The 24,235-nt window shown below is 34.6% G+C and overlaps 2 protein-coding genes and 1 long non-coding RNA gene across 15 annotated transcripts in view; 2 read left to right on the forward strand and 1 right to left on the reverse strand.

Moving 5' to 3' along the window:
* Positions 1-8,890, forward strand: part of chst15 (carbohydrate (N-acetylgalactosamine 4-sulfate 6-O) sulfotransferase 15) — a 46,225-nt gene extending 37,335 nt beyond the window's left edge. The window contains exons 5-8 of the mRNA XM_021473116.3: positions 2,176-2,332; positions 2,478-2,634; positions 6,650-6,797; positions 8,152-8,890. Coding sequence (XP_021328791.1) covers positions 2,176-2,332; positions 2,478-2,634; positions 6,650-6,797; positions 8,152-8,336 — 647 coding nt within the window. The 3' untranslated portion in view covers positions 8,337-8,890. The remainder of the gene's footprint in view (positions 1-2,175; positions 2,333-2,477; positions 2,635-6,649; positions 6,798-8,151) is intronic.
* Positions 8,891-12,109: 3,219 nt separating this feature from the next.
* Positions 12,110-24,235, forward strand: part of ikzf5 (IKAROS family zinc finger 5) — a 260,811-nt gene continuing 248,685 nt past the window's right edge. For all 13 annotated transcript variants that reach the window (XM_073927087.1, XM_073927095.1, XM_073927081.1 and 10 more), the window contains exon 1: positions 12,110-12,470. The gene's annotated coding sequence lies outside the window, so the exon portion shown is untranslated. The remainder of the gene's footprint in view (positions 12,471-24,235) is intronic.
* Positions 20,109-22,896, reverse strand: LOC137490531 (uncharacterized). Its single transcript, XR_011010129.2, has 6 exons — positions 22,848-22,896; positions 22,428-22,534; positions 21,355-21,481; positions 21,094-21,179; positions 20,744-20,786; positions 20,109-20,646 (listed from the first exon to the last, which is right to left on the reverse strand). It is a non-coding gene; the product is annotated as an uncharacterized lncRNA (long non-coding RNA).

The following is a 24,235-nucleotide window of genomic DNA, read 5'->3' on the forward strand; positions in this document are numbered from 1 at the left end:
ATATTATATATGTAAAAAAAAAAAGAAAAAAAAAAGGGGGGGGGGGGCATTATATATATATATATATATATATATATATATATATATATATATATATATATATATATATATATATATATATAGTTTTATTAATTTCACGTTTATGGCACAGAATAGGATCTTGGCATTGGTTTTAATAAAGTGAAATAACTAAGCATAAACATAGGAGTAAATAAAGATAGTTTTAGAAGAAAATTTCAAATGGCACTTAGAGTTTAGAGCATCTTAACTTAATCATTCATTCATTCATTCATTCATTTTCCTTCAGCTTAGTCTCTATTTCAGAGGTCACCAAAGCAGAATAAACCGCCATTTATTATGGCATATGTTTTACGCTGTGGATGCCCCTCCAGCCGCAACCCAATACTGGAAAAGCATCTGAACTTTTCCTTTATAATTTTAATAATTTGTCATTAAAGATGATATATATATATATAGTTCAATAAGCCCAGTTTACATTTTGGCAGACAAAGAATAAAATAGATTAGATGTTTTGTGTTTATACAGAAAATGTGTTTTTTGCACATGAACATTGTCTTTGGCTGTCGTGTCTGATGTGCAAGAAGCTCCATCTACAGGTGTTTCCCTGACAACCACAGATTTTCTACCACAGAATCAGTGAATATTAATTCTGAAAACTGTTTCAGAAAATCTTACGTTTTTGCTCATTTTTATTTTGAGTCATTTTTATTGTAATTGTTGCTTTTGTTTAGTTTTAGTTTTTCATTTATTGTGAAATTTAGATTTTATTTCAGATACTTTTCATTTACTAAAATAACCTTGATGTGTAGATTCCTGTAGTTTTTTATTCTGCTGACTTTGTCCTAAAATATTTACACACCGCCTAAAATATTTAAGCACCCCTCCAGGATTTTAAAATGATCATTTCAATAATTTAATAACACATTGGCCAATATCCAGTTTTCTGATGTCTGTTAATAAAACGCAACAGTCAGGTTCCAGAAGTAAAAAATCCATTCAGATGTTTTAAACACTTGAGGTTTTATTTGCTTCTGTTTGCATGAATTAAACATATACGCAGTTGTGTCTAATAATGGAATGAATGTAGAAAAACAGCATTACCCATGATTCTGTAATAATTCTACCAGTCAGAGTCGCAATGAGCAAAAGTTTGCCAAATGATACATGTAACTCTGCCAACTCCCTTGAAATACTGTGAATACTGAAAGCTGGCCTGCCTACGCTATTGAAGTGCTTCAATATTTATACTTATGTTTGTATTCAAATAAACCTCGTATATATTGTTTGTACAGAGACAACCAACAACTCCTTTGTTCTTAATTTGATTGCATCATTTGCAATGCTTAATGGTGAAAAATTGTAAGCACTAATGCAGTCTATACTGTAAAAAAATATATTTTATTACCAGTTTTCATATTTTATGAAATAGAGAAACAAGTCTGTAAAACAACATAAAATGTACTGGCAGTTTGGTTTTTGCAGCATAATATTGCAACACCAACCCAGACAATATACCACTTTAAAGTCACTTTTTCCAATATTTCAGATTTAAAAGTTGTTGGAAGAAAGATCACGGGCCTATAATCCAATTCAAAAGCATAAATAAACACGGAAAAATAAAACAAAAATAAAACATGAATCACAAAATACAGAAAACTGCTTATTTATGGATTTTTTAAAATGTAAAGTCCCATGACATGCAGGTAAACTAATATACAAAAATATATCATTTTAAAACATGTTCATTTTAAAATTACCTTATAATTACCTTATTATTAGCATTTTATCAATTCAAAAACATCAGAGTTCACAAAACTCAAGATCAGAAACCCTTATTTATAAGGTACTATACATTATTATGATGAAAGAGCTCCAATTAAATTCCTATTGTCTAGAAACACAGACTTTCTCATTAGAGGTGCCAGATGCTGTGGTCAAGGTCTGTCCTTTCTTACACTAGAGGTATTAAAATAATAATAGAAATTTCATTCTTAGTCTGCTGAGACCTGAGGAATTAAATCAGCTCGAAAGAACCCAGTCAAATATAATCACTACTACCATTCATCAGATTAGCCCTGTGTTCAAACAAAAAATCCCCCAAAAAGTGGGACTGTAATATTTTACTAATAACCGCACACATCCTTTGATTGACAGGTGAAGCCAGCGCATCCACAATGTGGGACAACAACGCTTGGGTTTATTTCTACGACAATGGCACAGAGGTTGAGCCTCCTTTTCTGGTGCAAGATTTTATTCATGCTGTCCAACCAGATGCCAAATTCATCGTAATGCTCCGAGACCCAGTCGAGAGGTAATACTTCACCTTTAAAATAAGATATAATGATGATTTATGGCTAACAATAATAGAGTGCTGTGTAAGAGATGTTTAGATTGTTTTCTTACCTCCTGTTGTGTTTGTGCACTTTGTTTGTGTGTGTTTGTGTTTGAGAGAGCAGGCTTTACTCGGACTATCTGTACTTTGGCATGGCTAATAAATCGGTGGAGGATTTTCACGAGCGAGTATCAGAGTCCTTGCACATGTTTGAGGGCTGTTTGGCCGAGAGGTCTATCCGTTCCTGCATTTATAACACCACTCTCAACAACCTGATGCCTGTGAGTGCAAAATCAATCCCCATCATCTCTCCAATGCACATGTTTAATTTGCTATAGCTGTCTTAAAGGGACAGTTCAGACGAAAATGAAAATTCTGTCAAACTTAAACGAGAGGTCAGTCAAAAACTATTCCTTCGGTTCACTCATATGTTATCAGATCTTCCGATAGATATTTCTTACCAAATCATCGCCGTTGGTAATTCTCATTAGAAACGGCCACCGAAGGCGGCCGGTGGGAGTCAGAGTCAGATTTTGCTCAGTCTGATATGATGTAATTGGTTCAGCCACCAGGTGCAGGCACCGAGATAAGATAAACCCACCAGGGGATGAGCTGTTCTGGCTGTTCCCCAAAGCTGTGCAGCCAGTAGATGATCCTCTCCTCACCTCTGGAGAAAGCTGCTGGAAGCTGAAATCAAAGCAGTTTTGGAGAATTCTAAATGTGCTGTGAAAAGTACATTGTTTTGCGGCACTGATCTGGGGATCAAGTCATGAATGATTTATGATGCTGGTTAAGCTGGTTGATGAACCTGCAAAACTCTTGGCTGCTGAGTCATTGCTGCTTAGTCTGGTAAATTGGATGTAATATAATACAAACAAAGACTTGTGCACCATGCAGAACTTAAAGGTCCTGTGAAATTAAAATAAAGTTTATTTTAGATGTTAGCATCAGTATGTTAGTTTTAAGGACATCTATAAGCTAGTGTGCTCAAAAACTATGAGAAAATCTGCGTATAGAAGATTTAAAGCTGATATAAACAGCCAAAGCTAAATGGATTAACAGTTTATTTTTTATCTAACACTTCAGTTTCTCATCAAATCTTGACCAATCAAGTCTAGTATCTGAATTGCCCTGCCCCCTTCAGACACTTCTCTTTTGCTTTTTATTTGATTTGCTTAAGCTCAACCGTTCTCACTGACAGTGCTGTGATAAAACAAAATGCTCTTGGCTGTTTTTTTAAAGGGGGAGAGCTACTCAATATACTAAATATCCAGAAAATTTCCGGAACAATTTTACTGGTAAATTCACTCACACGAGGATGTTCTGAAATTTTTCCGGAAAAGACCGTTCAAACATCAATTCCAAAACACTGGTAAATTCTGACATCATTAACCATAAATGACCTCTAAATGGCTGTGTTTGTATTTGTAAACATACCGCCCCATTCACACGGGACTTCAGCATCAACACTTGACAGAGTCTGAAGTTGGGGCTGACGCGATCGTCAGAGCAGCGTCAGCCAATGAAATTAGTCAGCAATAGGCCACTGTCTGAGCTGGTGTATTTGCATACAGCGATCTGAGAAAGTCCCAACTTTTGCAAGAGCAACGCCTCTGAAGCAGTGTCGACGGATCCACAATGCAGTTCGGCTACGCCTGACGCCACCCATTCAAAGTGAAAGGGAAGCGTTGTAGCTGACGCCCCGTGTGAATGGGGCATAATAGAGGTCAGACTTTTGTTGATCGTTTCACTTTTATATAAAGCTTGGTTATTCATGGAGATGCTTTTGTCACAGAGATGTCCAAAGGCAGGCTTACAGATTTGATTACATTACAAATTCTTTGGATGGATAAGTAATGAGAACAACTTTGATGTAAACATATACAAGAACATTTCGCATGGCGAGATGTATGTTTGTTTGTGTGCTAGCACTCATCGGAGCGACCCTTCTCGTGCACGAGCGCCACATGCAGGGCTTGTAGGTAAACTCGCTGTGATTTATCGTAAACATTTTATCAGTGATAAAATGTTTTTCCACAGTTGGCATTTGTAATGAACATAGAAACATTATCTGACTAACATCTAGCAGCTAAATGTATCTAGAAAAAGTATTCAAAGGCTTGTCATAAACAGCGCGGATGTGGATGATTCTGAATGTTCAGATTGGCTGGAGTTAACATTTTTAGAATGTTTAGAACGTGCTCCTTCTGGCAATTTTCACTTTGCATTCATAAAGATCAGCATTTTAGCAAATTACCGGTAATGTTTCAACTTCTTTTTTAGGAAAATTGCCATAACAAATTTATCAGTATTTTCAAAAAGGGTGTTCACACATGATCTCGTTACGGAAAATTTTCTGGAAAAGTTTGTATATTTGAAAGGAGCAAATTGTCTCACACTCTCTTAATTTCTGTTGAGATTACATCAAATTAAAAAAAAAATCACATTTCAAAGCACTTCACAGGATCTTTAAGGATCAACATCATTTACTCACCTTTACCTTATCACAAAGATGCTTGAGTTTCGTTTTTAATCTGTTGAACACAAAAGAAGATATTTTGAAGAATGATGAAAACCATTACCCATTGACTCTCACAGCATTTGCTATGACAGTCAGTGGTGACCAGCTACCAACATTCTTCAAAATATCTTTTTTTATGTTTATAAGAAGAAAGCCACATTTGTATTTTTGGGTGAACTATTTCTTTAATTCGGTGGCGCAGTGGGTAGTGCTTTCATCTCACAGCAATGAGATCGCTGGTTCAAGCCTCGGCTGGGTCAGTTGGCACTTCTGTGTGGAGTTTGCATGTTCTCCCTGCGTTCGCGTGGGTTTCCTCCGGGTGCTCTGATTTCCCCCACAGTCCAAAGACACGCGGTACAGGGAAATTGGTTAGGCTAAATTGTCCCTGTGTAGGAGTGTGAATAAGTGTTAATGAATGTTTCCCAGAGATGGGTTGCAGCTGGAAAAGCATCCGCTGTGTAAAACGTGCTGGATAAGTTGACGGTTCATTCTGCTGTGGTGACCTTGGATTTATAAAGTAACTAAGCTGAAAAGAAAATGAATGAATAAATGAATGAATATCCCTTTAATTCAGAATATCTATTAAATTTGGTTGGATTCAAGTTTAGACGACTCAAAAATTTTTTAAAACGTATAACAAACATTTGTGTTAGGAACTCAAATTAAAATTTAAATTAAATTAAATTAAATTAAATTAAAAGTATACTGTAACTACACTACAATATGATATAGCAGTGAATAAAATTCTATTCTAGAACTGAAACCATGAAAGATTGTCTCGCTGCAATATGCTGTACTGAACCTTTGGGTCCCTCTGTTGGTGAAAAAAATGAAATAAATGCAATCCTTTTAAAAATAATTGTGAAGGGGTTTTCTCAAAAATGAAAATGTACACATCATTTACTCACCCTCAGGTGGCTCCAATACTAATTATTTTTTACCCTGTAAAATGAAAAAGAAAATGTTTAGAAGAATGTTGAAAATCGAGAAAGTCAATAGCTCTCAGTTTCCAACATTCTCCAAAATGTATTCATTTGTAAGATAAGAAAGAAATTCAAACAGATTTGGAAAAAGGGAAGAGTGAGTAGATGGTGACAATTTTCATTTTGGTTGAACAATCCCTTTAATTAATGAAGTGGTTCTCAAGTGGGAGACAAGGTGCCACAAGGCCTCAGCAAACTTTCAAAGTTAAACAAAGTTAAAAAGCAAAAGCTTACAGTAATTGATGATGGGTTTTGTCATAATTAAGTTCATACCCTTATCTTATGAGAAAATGCTTTGCTCAAATATTCATGACAGCACTCATACGTGTCAGAGTGCGAGATTGCATAAACCAGGGGTGTCCAAACTCAGTCTTGGAAGGCCGGTGTCCTGCAGATTTTAGCTCCAACTTGCCTCAACACACCTGCAAAGGTGTTTTAGAAAGCCTAGTAAGAGCTCGATTAGCTAGCCTGATTGTCTCATTAGGGCTGCATCTAAACTTTGCAGGACACCAGCCCTCCAGGACCGGGTTTTATGCACACCTGACATACACTAACTTAGAGGTGCATTCATGGATCAAAAGTGATTTTGTTTTGCTTTTTCATTAATATTTCTATACTCTATTGCTTTTCAATGAGCAGCAGGAATTATTCAATTCAGTTCATGTTTGTTTTTACAGCACTTTTGCTATGTAGATTGTGTCAGTCAGCTTACCATAGAAGTTCCAGTAGATTGAAACTGTCAGTCCAGTTTTCAGAGTAAAGAATTAAATGATCTGTTTTTGTTTTTTGTAGGTAAGGCTTCAGGTGGGACTGTATGTCATGTACTTGCTGGATTGGCTGAGTGTGTTCAGCAGAGAGCAGATACTCATCCTACGACTGGAAGATCACGCTGCCAACCGGAAAATCACTATGCGGAGAGTCTTTGAATTTCTGCAGTTGGGTGAGTTCATTTTCATGCCTCAACATACATGTTATGTTAATTTGTGTATGTCTGCTTGTAACATAAACCTTACCTTAAAGTTGAGTTTTTCAAATAATCTTATTAAATGACAACTTATTTACATTATTTGATGTTTTTTATAAGTTGTTGACATTTGAAGACGTTTAATTTAAAAAACAAAACAGGTTTTATCTACAAAGTCGAACTCTAGCTTGGCTCTATAAGGTTCTTTCTGTGAGCCTATCAGCATTTCAAATGCATGCAGCTTTCTTTGTCATTTCACCGGACTGCTCTGTTGACAGCAGGAAAGACCAGAAAGAAACGCAAAATCAAAGTCGACTAAATAATGCCGCACGACACAAAATTGAGGAGAAACCTGAAACTGAAAATATGTGTGTAAATGTGATGATTTAGAAGCATTTTTTGACATTGAGACAAAATAAAAATTTTAAATTGTTGAAAAAAAAAACAGTTTATATTAAACATTTAAAGTAATTTTAAAAATGTTATATATTAAATGTGACATTTTTATTTGTGTATATGTAGTCAGTAAACTAATTTGCTCATTGTCTGTTTTCTTTAAATTCAATTTTAAGCCTTGAAAGGCAAGTACTTAATTTAAATTATAGGACATATAATTCATTCATTTTCTTGTCGCCTTTATACGGGTTTGCCACAGCGGAATGAACTGCCAACTTATCCAGCAAGTTTTTACGCAGCGGATGCCCTTCCAGACGCAACCCATCTCTGGAAAAGGACATATAATTCAATAAATAAAATTTAATAGTTAATATAAAGCATACAATTCAATAAATATGACCATATTGTTTACATAAAATGAACAGCTGCACTGGACAAAATATTTAGCACAGCCTTTGAACAAGAAAAATATGAATCGTAAAACATTAAATAAATGGTATAGAAAGCAAAAATTTTGCTTTCACAAGCATCAACATATTGTTACAACACCAATTTTTTTTTTTTTTTTTTTTTGATTGTATTTCTTGAATAGTAATTCTTTAATGAATGATTTGCCAGATAGAACCTTATAATCCCAAGCAGAAAGTGGCTTTTTAGAATTAGAAGGGTGTATCTGCATTTACCCTGTTTTTTCACTCCAATTTACAAATTTAAGAGAATTTTGATTTACATTTAGGGTCTTTTATTGTCATGTTTGTCATGTTAATGTATTAAAGACACATATTGTTTGCTGAATGGAATGCTAAACTTTGAAGCTCATTATCTTAAAATCATTTACAATGCAGATAGAACCTTCTTATTCCAAGGTGACGAAATGTGTCATTATAAGCAGATAAATCACTGACCATGTGTTTGCATTTCACTGACTCTACAGGACCACTAACTCTGCAGAAGGAGGCAGACATCACGAAAAGCCCCGCCTCCAACACCAGACGACCAGCTAATCGAAATCTTGGCCCAATGCTACCCATAACCAAGGAGATCCTGCAGAGCTTTTACAAGCCTTTTAACCAGCGTCTGGCCCAGGTGTTAAAGGACCCTGCTTTTCTGTGGACGTAGCCCTGGGGAAGAAGGAATGAACAGACATTATTGTAATAGATAAAAGTGACACGAATTAAACTCTTAGATTTGCAAGGCCGATGCTTGGTGGCTGGTATCACCTTGGGCCAGGTTTTAAATTAAAGGAAGCTATTTCTATATAGTAATACCACTGACTTTATTTTTGCTTTCCCCTTTGGTTATTTAGTGCTGGACACTTTCATTATTGCACTTTGATACTGTGAGAGTATTGGTTACAGTAACCACTGATAGACACTTTATTTAATGTATTGGTTTGAATGAGCTGGAGCGTGTTTAAACAAAAAGGAAAGCAGAAACAGAAATGGCAGTAGTCAACATAGAAATACTTGGAAAAAAAACAACAAATAAGAAAACGTGTTTGTAAGATTATAAGTCTGTCAGACATGGAACTCTGTTCAAATATATATATATATATATATATATATATATATATATATATATATATATATATATATATATATAAAGGAATTGTGGACATGGAGCACAAAACCCATCTTGGACTTTGTACTGGGTGAATAAAATCTGTAATATAATTTTCATGCTGCAATCTGTTATTGTAAATGTACCAATTTAGCAAGAAAAGGAGTCAATCCCATTCAAGGTCACACTTGAAACTGATGTATATATACAGTTAAAGTCAGAATTATTAGCCCCCTTTTGATTTTTTTTTCTTTTTTAAATATTTCCCAAATGATGTTTGACAGAGCAAGGAAATTTTCACAGTATGTCTGATAATATTTTTTCTTCTAGAAAAAGTCTTATTTGTTTTATTTTGGCTAGAATAAAAGCAGTTTTTAAATTTGTAAAAACTATTTTTGGGTCAAAATTATTAGCCCCTTTATGTTAATTTTTTTCGATAGTCTACAGAACAAACCACCGTTATAGAATAACTTGCCTAATTACCCTAACCTGCCTAGTTCACCTTATTGACCTAGTTAAGCCTTTAAATGTCACTTTAAGCTGTATAGAAGTGTCTTAAAAAACACTGTCATCATGGCAAAGATAAAATAAATCACTTATTAGAAATAGTTTTTTAAAACTATTATGCTTAGAAATGTGCTGAAACAATCTTCCCTCCATTAAACATAAATTGGAGAAAAAAATAAACAGAGGCACTAATAATTCAGGGGGGCTAATAATTCTGGCTTCAACTGTATGTATGTATATATATATATCTGATGATATATATACAGATGAAGTTAGAATTGTTAGTCCCCCTAAATTATTATTTTTTCAAATTTTGATATTTTTAACACATTTCTTGACATAATAGTTTTAATAACTCATAATAACTGATTTTTTCTAATAACTGATTTATTTTATCTTTGCCATGATGACAGTAAATAATATTTGACTAGATATTTTTTAAGACACTTCTATACAGCTTAAAGTGACATTTAAAGGCTAAACTAGGTTATTTAGGTTAACTAGGCAGGTTAGGGTAATTAGGCAAGTTTTTGTATAATGATGGTTTGTTCTGTAGACTATTGAAAAAATATATAGCTTAAAGGCGCTTATAATTTTCTTTCTTCAGAAGAAAAAAATATTATCAGACATACTGTGAAAATGTCCTTGCTCTGCAACATAATTTGGAGAAAAAAAAATCAAAAAGAAAAAAAAATCAAAAGGGGGCTAATAATTCTAACTTCAACTGTATATCCAGGGCCCAGTTTAAAAAAGAAATCTGGATCAAACTGGTCCAGATTTAGAAATCCATATTTTGCTATTCAGGATTACCTGATCTAACTTCCTTTTAGAATCAGAATCAGAAACAGTTTTATTGCCAAGTGTGCTTAACACACACACACACACACACACAGGAATTTGTTTTGCTACAGATGCTTCCAGTGTACATAAGTGACAAGTGACAACAAAAAATAAATGTTAAAAAAAAGACGATAAACAGTCAACAGAGATGCAGTTAGTCAAAAAGATCTGAATGTTGAGTATAATGATACAGGTTATAAGGTGCTTTATGACTGTTTTTTAAAGGGACATTGGGTGGGATCATTGTGATCCAAATACCAAATTTCATCATTACCAAATGATGTTTAACAGAGCCTTAAATGAAACCATTAGTGTAGCTTACTTGATTAGCAAAGAACAACATGTAGGCAAAATACCAGTGGCCACAAACAGCCATTGTTTGTTTTAATGGTATGAAAAAGCATGCAATCAACAAACATTCTACACTTTTTAATTTGTTCTAATACAATATTGCTTTGATATAGTTTTTTTTTGTTATTATTTACCATATCTCATTTGATGTGACATGCTTCATATAGGCCTCAAATACGGAGGGATTTATAGACCATTTTGAGTGATGTAAACAAAAGAATTTTGAGAATGCAAAATTAGCTGCATATTAAGAAATAAATATTGAATATAAAAAACAAGTTCAAAGTTTTGAATGACCCAAAGAGCAGGTTTGACCCAAATCAAATGTAAGACTGGATAACATAGTCTGATCTTAATTCAAAATCCATCCAAAATTTGATCTAATCCCAGATCCAAAATCCCACTGGATTACTTTTGAAAAACTGGGCCCAGACATTTCAGGGTTGGACAAAACTTTTTTACTGGAAAATATTTCAGATGTGGACAGGGGAAATTTATAGGTTAATTCAAAATTAATATCTAAATATCTAAATTAATTAAATTTTTTTGTTAAAAATGTTTTCTCTAACCCTGTCAGTAGAACTGATCTTGCTAAGCGTAACCAAATTTTTCAATACATCTTTGTGAGCTGTATTTTTTCGCCCCCTACATTAAAAAAATAAATAAAAAAATTAAGGTGAAAACCTTTTTGAATTCAAACATTTTTTTAAATGAGATGTCCTCAGACTTTTACACATTGCATTCTTATACTACAGTGAAGGTTAATTATTTACAGTATCCATGTGTTCATGTTCGGTTGGCAACAAACCATCACCTTAGTATTATAAGGTTCTATCTGAGTTATTGACACTCTTATAACGACAACTTATTTACATTATGGGATGTTTTTTTATAAGCTGTTTCTATTTTAAGACTTTTTTATTTTAAAAAGCTAATCTACACACATATTGTTTGCTATGGAATTCAAAAACTTTAAAGCTCAATGCCTCAAAATCATTCAGAACGCTGATAGAACCTTATAATTACAAGGTGATGAAATTCATAAAAGTGTCACACCTCGCTTCTCTTTGACATCAAACAATGGTTAAAATGGAGGAGCTAGGGAATGATAAAACATGTAGGCCCTATCATAAATAGTCCCATTTAATTCTTCATATCTTCTTTGACTTAATGATGCCCAAATAGGGATCAGTTTATTTATTATTATTTTAATAAATAAATAATATTATTTATTTATTAATTCCAAGAGACAGTATAATACAACTAAGAATACAGTAAAAGAGAACAGTACTTTTACACAATAGTCACATTATATAAATAGGATAAAGAGCAAAACCAAAAAAAAAGCCCAGAAATATTAATGCAATTTTAAAAAGATAGACAAAAAATCAAGTAGCATTAAGGAGCTCATCATTTTTACTCAAAAAAGCAGCACGTTTCCTATAAGCAATTATTCTGAGTTATTTAAAATGTTCTATTTCACATAAGGTCTATAAAAAATAGATTTTTGATAAGGGAACCATTGTTTGTGAAGTAACATTTCCCAGCAAGTATAAGAAAGTTAACAGGGGCTTCTCAAATAGGGATCAGTTCACTGCGTTTTCTCAAATGCTGTGACGTCACGTAGTGCACGTGAGCAATTAACTATCACGGCCTCGTGGACGGCTGCAGTCATGATACCTGAAACTGATCTTGAGTACCGCATTAGTACTTGCTGCTCACTTGGCTTTCTTTCTTTCTTTTCTTTTTTTTAATACAGTAAGCATACACACTGGCGAGTCCCTTTTCACACAGCAGTAAAATTAAATAGGCTATGCGTAGTCGTGACTCGAGTCGTGAGGAGGAATTTAAGAGTTGTGCCAGATATTAAATGAATCACGATTTACATTTCTGTTGGTTCTTCATACTTGTGGGCGCCAAAGAACATTCACCTGGATTACTATGAACTGTCTGCAGTCTTCCTCGCCTTGACAAATGAAGAAACTGGACAGACAGGTGAGTATGATGCCAGAATGTTGAGTTCGGGTGAATTTGTTTACTGAACGTTACATTGTACAGTATTTGTGGAAGTGACATTGTTTAAATTTTGTTTTCCTTACTAATTCTTTCAATTTTATGTGTTTTAAGTGGCAAATGTCTGTTTATATTGCCATTTCCTGTGCCATTTTTGCAGAAGTCTTGTTAAAACCCTACCTGTGTTCTAAAAGTATGATTTAAGGTTTACGTAACTGTATGATATTACCACTAGAGGGCAGAAAAAGCCAATTTGATCCGTCTGCGTTATTGACTCTAGGATAACATTAAATCACCGACTCGGATAAGACTTTATGCGAGTTATTTAGAGATAATAAAGATAATAAAATCAGAATTCTTGCATTTTTAGGTAACTCATTAATGAAAATATCAAAATGTTAAACCATTTTTAGGTCTGGGGAGAAGGAACTAAATGCACAAATTAGTTATTCCAGTTTTCAATGTAAAGACCCAACTTAAATGTTAACGTTCGTGTACAATTATGCGTTTGACATTAACAGATTGCAATAATAAGTTAATTAATCGAAAAAGCATGACAAATATTAGACTAATATATGTGTGGTATACTAAATGTGAATGTTGGATTAGATTTAGAAACACGTTTATATATGAGGTTATTGGTCATGTATTACTTTTGATACGTTTTAATAAGCTTTTACTGTATTGTGAGTACCTGTTTGACAAGATGTTAAGGATGTCAGGGCATCAGGTTCCCTCTTTCAACCATCAGTGTCCTTTTTTTTCGCTTGTCTCCAGGTCAGATTATTCACTCAATTTGGTAAATCATTTTTTAAAAGCAGTTTTCTTCACAGCCTGACCATTATTGTTTGTTATATATAGCTTAGGGCAAAGCAGTGGCGCAATAGGTAGTGCTGTTGCCTCACAGCACGAAGGTCACTGGGTCGCTGGTTCGATCCTTGGCTCAGTTGGCATTTCTGTGTGGAGTTTGCATGTTCTCCCTGCGTTCGCGTGGGTTTCCTCAGGGTTCTCCGGTTTCCCTCACAGTCCAAAGACATGCGGTACAGGTGAATTGGGTAGGCTAAATTGTCCATAGTGTATGAGTGGGTGTGTGAATGTGTATGTGAATGTTTCCCAAAGATGAGTTGCGGCTGGAAGGGCATCTGCTGTGTAAAAAACTTGCTGGATAAGTTGGCGGTTCATTCCGTTGTGACGACCCCAGATTAATAAAGGGACTAAGCCGACAAGAAAATGAATGAATGAATATATAGCTTACAAATGTGGCTGAATTTTATAGTTGGTATGTTTTAATAGTAGATAAAATATGTTTGCCAAGAAATCTTTATCAGCAATTATGTTTTTATTTTATATCTGGAAAGGTTTGTAAAATATCAAGATACAAGCATTAAAGTAGTTTTTCTTTTTTTTCGAGCCTCGGCTGGGACAGTTGGCATTACTGTTAGGAGTTTGCATGTTCTCCTCGTGTTGCCGTGGGTTTCCTCCAGGTGCTCCGTTTTCCCCCATAAGTCCAAAGACGTGCGTTATAGGTGAATTGGGTAAGCTAAATTGTCCATAGTGTTTGTGTCTGAATTAGAGTGTATGGGTGTTTTTCAGTAATGGGTTGCACCCTGACTGCTTGAAAATGTACTTTTCATTTACTCATCCTCAAGTACTTCAATTTTGAGTTTCTTTTTTATGCTGAAAACAAAAGAAGATATTTTGACAAATTGTGGTAACTGAGAGCTACAGTATTGACTTTTAACACAATGTGTGGGAAACAAAACAAAGCAGTGGAAGTCAATGGATACCAGTTGCTAAAAATCTTCAAAATATCTGTCTTTTGTGTTCTGTCATCTGTAAAGATGACAGAATTTTCAATTTTGCATAAAAATCCCTTTAAAGGGCACCTAATTTACCCCTTTATCAACTCTTTTGTGTCTCCGGAATGTGTCTAATAGTTTTAGCTCAAAACACCCATCAGATTATTTATTATACCTTTCAGAACATTAGAATGTTCTGCTCTGAACACATTGTAGCTGTTTTTGTTGCCTCTGTACCTCAGTGTCTGCCTGAGTCACATAATTAGATCAGTGACAGACATGAAGGAAGCAGATCTCACGTAACGTTTGTGAGAAATACTACAGTAAGAACTCTACCAATGATTATTTGATGTATTTGTAATGGAGTTAATTCAAGCCTTTCTGCAATGATGAGTCACACAGTGTCATTACAAAGTTCATGCGCACACACAGACAAACACACAGTGTGCTTATTTAACTTTGCACTGTTTTTGCACGGCAAATGTGACAGGATACACATTAATATCCACTTTTGTATGGATTATTCATGGGCCAGTGTAAGATTCTGACGGTTAAATAACCTTGGATAAAAATATCAGTTTCACGGTATAGTGATTACTGCTCTAAAACATATTCTTTTTAAATGTCTGGGTAAAAAACTAAAACTTTTTTTCCCTTTCAAAACAATATATTTTATTTTTTGAAAGATTTAAAATATTTTGGAGCAGTAAACATGTCAGGCTGAATAATTCAAATGAACCTGCTGTCTTTATTAGTTTCAAAAACACAGATTTCTTTACACTTTAAAATGGCATTTTGGATATCTTTTCTGCTGAAGAAAAATTCTTTACACATACCTTGTGTAAGGTATGTGTAACCGCCCTCCTCTCCCATTTACTGTTCACTTTCACTTTCTTCCGTGACTCCCCTCTGCGATACACTACCAACCCTCTCCACACACCCCACCCTTGTGCTATACACTTTTGAGTTGGGCACTGCCTCTCCATCCTCACGGTATGACATGCTGGATCTGTTACCCCGATCTGTTTTGGGACCTCGCAAATCACAAATTAAGCACTGACTGACACTGTGGCTGTGGTGATGAATAACAGCAATTTTACTATCTTTACTTTATTACAAACATGCACTGTTTAAAAAACATTTTAAACATTTGATGATGATTGAGGATCACAGCGAGCTGAACAGATCTTTTAATCCCAGTTGCTTTGCGCACGTCCTGTCTTGTTGATATGATTGTACGCGTTACTGTGGAGACGTTAATATGCAGCTGTCAATCAATTTTGTGGGCGGGGAAACCAAACTCCCAAGTCACGTTGCGGTGGACCTCAAAATGGGATGTATTTGAATCCTATTTTAAAGTCAGGAAATTTAAAAAAAGACTTTATTGTGTTTATATCACCCCAATATGACCTTGGGCACACTATAAATACACAGAGTTCTGTCCAAACAGCTTACAAAAGATGATTTTCATCAAAGGTGACCTTTAAAGTCTTTACTGGGTGACAGTTTTATAAGCTTACATGTTCTTCGGCAACAATGCAGCACCTTTTAAATTCATTGTTGCCATGCAGAGTCTTTTAACATTCATTTAGTCGACCTAAAAATGTCAGACAGTTCTTACCATGAACCCTTTTCTGCTTTTAGTTTCTGTACACAGAGGAAACTGGGACTCCTAAAGATACACATCAGCTGTGTTCACACCTCGAAATTGCACCAAAGTGGTTTTGACAGCCTCATGCTTCGTAGAAGAGATTTCCTGATCAAAATAGCACAGAAACCCTGCTAAATTTGTAGCTGTGAGATGACAAAATTTGTAAATGCACATCTGGAGCAGAACACTGTTTTGGCGAAGCGTAATATTAAACCTTTATTGAAATGACATTTCATCGATATACCTGGAGCATCTAATGTGAGATTTGAGTCACGATGAGCTGGCCACACTGATGGAGGATGACATCGCACACACAAACACACACACATTATTCATGGCTCTCTGCTCTATTTCCTCAAACATATTTCTCACTATGTCTGCCTCCTTCTCACCTGCTCCTGGAAGGATCCGCTGAGAAATCCAGGGGTGCCGTGTTTTTGTGGGTGGATGGAGAGACAAGCGTGCGCGTGACTCATCCGCTGTTTGTCTAGAGCCGGAATCTCTCAGAGGGAAAAACATATTGTTTCAGGGAGATAGATTTCAGGTCCGGGCTCATATCAGGTTGACCAAAGACAGATATGGAGTTTGATTGGCTGTAATGTGGGATATTGTGTTGCAGATAAGAACATTTTCTCTGAGCATCTTGTCTTTGCTTGTAAAATATAAACAGATGAGTTTTTCTTTTCTTTGTTACTGTTTTGTTTCTTATGACTTTGGATTCTTCAAAAAGAGCAGATGTCTTGTTTCTAAATAATATGCCAAAATTAAGTGAGTTTTTCCTTAAAACAAGCTAAATAATCTTATTTCAAAAGGAAAAACTTTAATAATCAGGCAGATTACTTAGCTTGTTTTAAGAAAAAATTAACTTAATTTTGGCCTATTATTTCCTTAAACAAGACAATATTTTTGCATGTCTGAAAATGCTTCTTGATTTAAGAATTTAAGGCTAAAACAAGAAAAAAAAATCTTATTAAGAAAAGCATTTTTAGCAGTATATACATATCAAAAAGTGTGGTTATGATAACCATCCGACAAGATAGTACAGCATAAATTAGTTCTTAATGTCATTAAATGCAATATTTCAGTTCGGTTTTTCGAAAAAAAATAATAACCACTCCTTTCATTAAGCTGGCTATGGGCCTGATAGTGTAATGTTAAAATAATGTTTATTAACTAAAGAAAGTTTAATAAAGACTTCCGTTTGTTTTAGTGATAGTGCAAATGAAACATGTCTCGTATCTCAGTATTAATAAAAGATGGAGCACAGACTGTAGTTTTTCTGTCAAATTGCTTTAATCGAAATCGGACATGCAACATTGAGAGATTAGAAGCACTGGCAGGGGTCATATACTTTTACATTTAGCTGTTTATTCTGCAGTTTTCAGGGCATATTATTCACAGACTGTATCAGTCTGCTATAACGATAGATTGTGCGTTAAAGCAGGGAAAAACACGAGTGGCGGTGCGACTCGAGTAGAGAATTTAACACTTTCTGCATGTCTAGGTTAATACTGACAGCGCAATATTTTAAGTGAATTAAATTATTGATGGGGACATTTCAGCAGCTGTTGGATATTGTTGGGGACGTGTCCCCTCCATCCATGCTAAATTACGCCCCTGGCTGCACAATATTGCAAAAATCTAACATTGCAATCTTTTTTTTTAAGTTCTGCAATATACTGTATATTGCGATATGAATACAATTTCTCTAAATGGGTTGAATAACTATTTGGAAAAAAATTATAATATAAGATTGATAGGGATGATTCTGTTGGGTATACAATAATCATTTAATCCAATGAATTAAAACATTGCTTAACGTTAAATCACTTTGAATTAATTTAATAGTGGTCTTTAAATTTGAATCTCCACAATCCAATCTCAAACTATTTTTTATAATTCAAGATAAAAATGTTTGTGACAGATTTTATTTATTTACTAAATACAGTATACCTTCATACCTTGCCACTATTCTTCAACATAATATAATATACTGATTAACATTAACATGGAACATTATTTCTCCCATATTTTAATTTGACAAAAAAGATATATATTTTAAACTTTTGGCCACTGCACTCTAATATTTACTCCATGTAATGTGATGCAAATGTCATGTCATTGACCAACATGTAAATTTGTCTTTTTATTTGTTGGATCCCTGGAAAATTATCTACTACGTTGGCTAATGGGGATCTAAATAAACATGGGACAGATTCCTAAAATTAGAGGTAACTGAGACTTAAAAGGCTTGTGAAGATTTTAGCAAGTCTATCTTGATTTTCATGTGCTAGAAGGGTGTGAAAGTACACACACACACACACACACACACACACACGCACACACACACACGCACACACACACACACACACACACACGCACACACACACACACATAAATACCACTTTCACCCTGCCCACAGTGGTGATTTAGACTTGATAGAGAGCGCTTCATGCTGCAGGGCATCTTCAGATGGATGATTGTGTGATCCATTCAGACAATAATGAGTATGAATTTGCTCCACTGGCACTGGGGAGAGAAAACAGCCGCAGATGAGTTTGATTGGTTCAAAAGCCCTCTTTGACTTCATGATGTTCTTCAATCCTGTTCAATTTACAATGAAGGACACCTATGCTCAAACATGCTATTGACCTATTAGCTTTGGAATTAATATGAAAATATAGAAGGAAGAAGCATGCAAATGAAATGCTAAACCTGTTGACTTGAGGTTTCATGGATTTATTATTGATGATATTGATCTATTAATGATCATTATATATTATTGCTAAAGCCTCGATATTATGTTGACTTGTACATTGCCTTGTTGCGTGAAGCAAAAAAAGGCAGATTGAAAAAATAGTGTAGTGCTGATGCTATCTGTATGACTGCAGACTAATTTAGTGGTTTGCTCTGATTTGAAGTGCTCTAATGTTTACTCTGCTACCATGTGGATGTATTTCTGACTACATGTCAGCTAGAGTAGTCTAATTTGATCAGCCATGTTGACAGTTTCATGAAGCTGAAACTCTGCCAAGATTAGTATCCTTTTTTTCTTTTGGCCAGTCCTGGTGATGTCATGACAATTTAATCAAAACTTGTATTTCCTTCTGAATCTTTTTGCAGAGATGAATATTCTTTATAATGAATTATTCAAATGTGCTCCAAGAAACTGGAGGAGTTAAAGTTGATGATTGAAATCTTTCTGCATAAATTGTGAAAAATTCTGTTTAGAAGTCGCGCAGGCATATTATTCATTATTCATGCCATTGTACTGCCTAAGAGGGAAAAATGTGGACAATGAATATGTAGCTCACATGAAAGATATCTGAAGGCTTGCCGTTTAGTTCAGTAAATTGGGTCAAAAAAAAGATGTTAAATAAAGCTTTATTGGTTGTATTACAGAAACACCCCAACTCATCTGTTTATTAAAACAGGATATTTATATGGTACAGCCTCTGATTTTCATCTTAAAATATGGGGTTAGTTCACCCAAAAATTTATTATTTTTTGTTAACTACTTAATCTCATGTCATTTTAAACACCTGAGATGTTGGTTTGTCTTCAGAACACAAAGAGAGTTCACTCATTTTCTATAGACAGCATATGGACTCGTTTAAAGTCGAGAAAAATACTAAAAATCATTCTCAAAAAAGACCATACACCTTCAATTAGAATATTATCAAGCTACAAGAATCCTTCTGGGTGCATATAAAACAAAATTAATGACTTTTTGAGTTTCTTCTTCTCAGGTCAAAAATGCATCAAATAAAATTTGCAAAGTGATTTTGTTTACATTTAAATAAATTTTATGGAGGTATTTGGGCTGCACAATATATCATTTTGGCATGTGACTATAGCATTTCAAGCTAATTTAAACTATTTGTGCTCAAAGTTGTAGCTTTTACTACACAGCAAAATATGGGGACCCAAAACAACTCTATGGGTGTTAATTTCAACACTTTGAAAGTGTCTCATGGGGTCCACTCAAAGCAGAGTTAAATCAACACTTTCAAAAGGGTTAGCACATTGACACCGAAGTAAGGGTTAATTTTAACTCTGGACAGATTTAAAAATGTAACTATATTTAACACCGCCTGGTGTATTATATTGTTATTTTATTCAACTCTCTTCGGTGTAAATATGGTAAAAAGGTCAAATAGACTGCAAATTACAAAAGAAAAAACATTTTATTTGAAAACATTCACCACTTCAACAATTCATTCAGTTTTTAAAATGCAACAATGTCAAATATGCTTTAAATGTTTTATTAGTACAGACAGTATCAACAAAATATGTATGACCAGTGCTCAAAAAGGCTGCTTCAGTCCTTTGGTACAAACTTGATGTTTCATCAGAGCAATTTGAAAGTTCATATCATCACTCATAGTTTTCTTCTGAACGCATAGTTTTCTTATGAAATTACATTTTAAACAACTTGGCATGCAAATCTTTCACTTCTGGTGTTTCCTTGGTCCTCCATATCAAACACAGCAGTTTAAATGAAGGTATAAATGCTGTAAACTTGTGTGAAAACAAACTGGAGCTAGGAAATCTCATCAAGCATGTCCTGTGAATGAAGTGCTTCCCAGCCACAGGATGACCTTTTTATCCATGATGATGTAGTAGCTGCTGATCGCTCGTCTGGTGGTTCCTGATGCACAGATATAGGGTGATGCTCTTCTAAGAACTCTTCAAGACTCCAGCATGACTAAGAAAAATGTTTGAAAACAAATTGCAATCAAATTCTATGATATATTTAAAAGAACATTTAAAGTAAATAAAACATTCAAGAAATCTAAACTCACCTTTTGAAAATCTTCATGATGATCCACAACTTGACTCTCCCAGCTGGTTGAGGTGACAGGATATGGGAAAAGTAGAAAAAAAACACATATATCACTGTTGGATCTCCAAAAACAATTAGGTTAACCACTATGACTAGAACTGGAAAAACAGGCAGCTGTCTGTCCAGAATCCTCAATTTAACACAACACTTGGAGCAAAATTTAGAGGAGCTTAAAATCTTTTATATCATTTAGTGATGCTGACTTCCCCAAAATATTGGCCACAGTGTAAAAAATATTCATAAACTTACAGTTTTCGGTAAGCGTGTGTGTGTGTGTGTGTGTGTGTGTGTGCGTGTGTGTTTCTTTACCAGATTCAACTTGTTAGGCCCTTTCAGGTCCAGTATTGACGCCACCTTTCCTGGAGTCTAGCAGATGTTTCAGGTCCAAATATAATCTAAAATATTAGGATAAGCAGAAGAGGAAAAGTGCAAAGCAAAGAGCAAAACATTATTTAAGTAACAGTTCACCCACAATACAAAACTTATCACCTTCATGTCATTTGTTATTCTCTAATGCTCTAATACCCTCTCAGCTTATGTGAAACAAATACAGAACTTTATCAAACATACCTTCATTATTATCACCACATATGACCAAGTAGGTGTGCTTGGTCATTTCACCAACTCTGGAAATACACCATCCGTCTCTAATCAGCCACCGTCACAGGGTCTTGTGTTATTGTACAGAGAACTGTGGCTGTTAAAAAACAACAAAACATTAGTATCTAACACATATGCATAACCTTCAGATAAAAAAGAGAGATGAACATCACAAAGTATGCCTCACACTTTTTCAGATATCTTTTGATTCAGATGTTGATTATTGATAATAAATCTACAAATCAAACCTTTATCATCATTAGGCTGCTCAAATATGAATCAGTTGATTAATTTTACAGACAGGTGGCTGTTTACAACGCACTAAATTGTCTTAAATAAAACGGAAATGTTGTGTACAGTACATGCTAAGTTTAGCCTATAGTTTTAAGCACAATATCATGCGGGAGAAAAAGCTTGACTAAGATGTTCCTGACTACAGAAATAGCCTAACTTACTAACGTCAGACATCCCGAGTTGGGAAAAGTCATTTTCGGGGGATACAGAGTTGATTTGCGGGAGGTAGCGGGAGAGATGAGAACCTAAAGAACAATGGGATAAGTTGCGCGCGACGTACCTGAAGAGCGGTGGGGGTGACTTGCGCGCGACGTACCTGAAGAGCTGGGAGGGATGCGGTGGAGAGGGGTGGGCAAAGTGTTTAATGACCGGGCGGGAGACGCGCGATTTCTGGGAGATTATCATTCATTTGCGGGCATCTACTTGGGCATCTGGGAGTCTCTGTGCATTTGCGGGATAACGTTAACGTTAGTCCCGCAACTTCCGGGAGACTTCTGTAACGTTAAATGTCTGAGAAAGTGCAAACGCGGTCATTTAAAGACATTAATGTTAACATTCCGACTTTAATGGTTGTCAACACTTAATATAATTCAAGCGTACGTTATCACGCGAGTCTATGGACGGCCACGAATGAACCAGTTTAAAAGGGCCGTTGTGTTTAAAATAACCAAATTAACATACACTAATAACAAACAATCATGTTTTAGTCAGGAAGCCTTTTACAAGTAAGCATATGTTCATTTACTCACCAGATATGTTTTAGAAACTCTCCAGAGCTTATGGAAACCGTCCTGTGTTGCCGTTAGCATCCGGGCAGAGTAGGCTAGGCGGCTCCGGGGATTCCCTCGCTAGTTTGCTTCGAATTAAAGGAGAAGTGTCGATTTTATTTTACAAATGGGTAACAACGCACAAAATGGCATTAAGCGTGACAGAAATGTGTTGAACATGTACATTTGATGTTTTTATGCACTATGTATGCGTGAGCACATATAAAAACATTCTTGAAAAGAAGTAATGCAGTTAAGCTAGATACACAAACGACCATGAATGAACCGCAGAAGTTTAAAATTGTCACTCCATTCTTAAGTTATTAACTTAACAATATGTTTACAACTGTATTTCCTTAAAGAAAGTCAGTAAAATACCAACATTTAGGTAGTTTGACTCACCAAATGGTGTCTGGAAAATTCTTCAGTGACTGGGGCTGCATGAATTCCCGGATGTTGGAAATAACACCACCAAGTGTTGAAAAGATAACTCCTTGATTTCGCACTGAATAAAATCAATTCTAACTCTAATTATATTCATTTATCAAAATCTAACTCTTTAACGTCAACACTTTACTCTGAAATGCTTCAACACCAAGAATTTAACTCTGATGAATTTGCTGTGTAGGATGAATTGTATTTTTTTATCGCAATGAAGACTTACAGTGTTATTTTACATTTGATTACATTGTTATTTTATATTTGAACTCTTATGTTAGAATATCCAGAAAACCATAAAGCACTGTATTTAATTTGTATATTTGTGTTAATGTATTTATTTATGGTAATTTATAATTTCATAATAAACACTCTCACTACAAAATGATCACAAATGTAAAATTATGAGTTCTTTCATTATAGAGTTATGTAAGTCATCTTATGAAATTGCATTAATATTGCAATATAAATCGCAAAAAAAAAACATTGTTGCAACTTGCAATGTCAATTTTTTTCCAATATCATGCAGCCCTAGTAAGTATAGTGTCAACTTCAATGTTTCAATTACTATTTGTGAAAATTAAATGTCCATAATTTGTTTAAATTTGTTATTCCAAATTGTCATTGAGTGTAATGGTGTCAAAATATGAAATTTAATGTCATATACATATCAGTGAGGATTTCAATTTTATCATTACATATATTTAAAAATATATATGTTTTTTTTCTTTGACATGTTCAAATGTCATATTCTTACAAGTCCTAAAATAGCTATGCTTATTATTAGATGGTCTTTAATTGTAAGAGGTTCATGAAGTCATTTTAAATTAATCTAAAAAACGGATAGTTATATAGTCTGTGCATCATCAAAAGGCACCCTGAGGACCTTGTGCTGCAGCAGCAAAGTGAGTTCACTGCTCTTAAATATTTGATCATTTCACCTTTTCATGGTGAGGTAACCCAAGTTAGAAATCCATGTCATTCAGTGAAATGCCAAATGACACTTTTGTTGTTATAATATTTTTAAAACGAGTTGTGAATAATTGTGATAGTCCACAATATAAGCTGAAGTTTTTACTCAGTTTAATGTTAAACTGTAATACAGTGTTGTGCAAATTATGTTACACCAAAGTGTCATCTTTAATTATTGTATGTGCAGTAGATGTCAATTTTATTATCTTATTTATATTTCAGATAAATGACAAATGTTTAACATTGACAAATATGTCAAACTTTAGTAAATGGTAGTGATTTTTAGTTGTGGTATTGACATAGTGCATATGAGAGAGAGTTGATGCGCATTTCTACCAGGGCTGCACAATATTGGAAAAAACTGATTTAGCAATATTTTA

This window comes from Danio rerio, chromosome 17 (assembly GCF_049306965.1).
Source record: "Danio rerio strain Tuebingen ecotype United States chromosome 17, GRCz12tu, whole genome shotgun sequence".
NCBI lineage: Eukaryota > Metazoa > Chordata > Actinopteri > Cypriniformes > Danionidae > Danio > Danio rerio.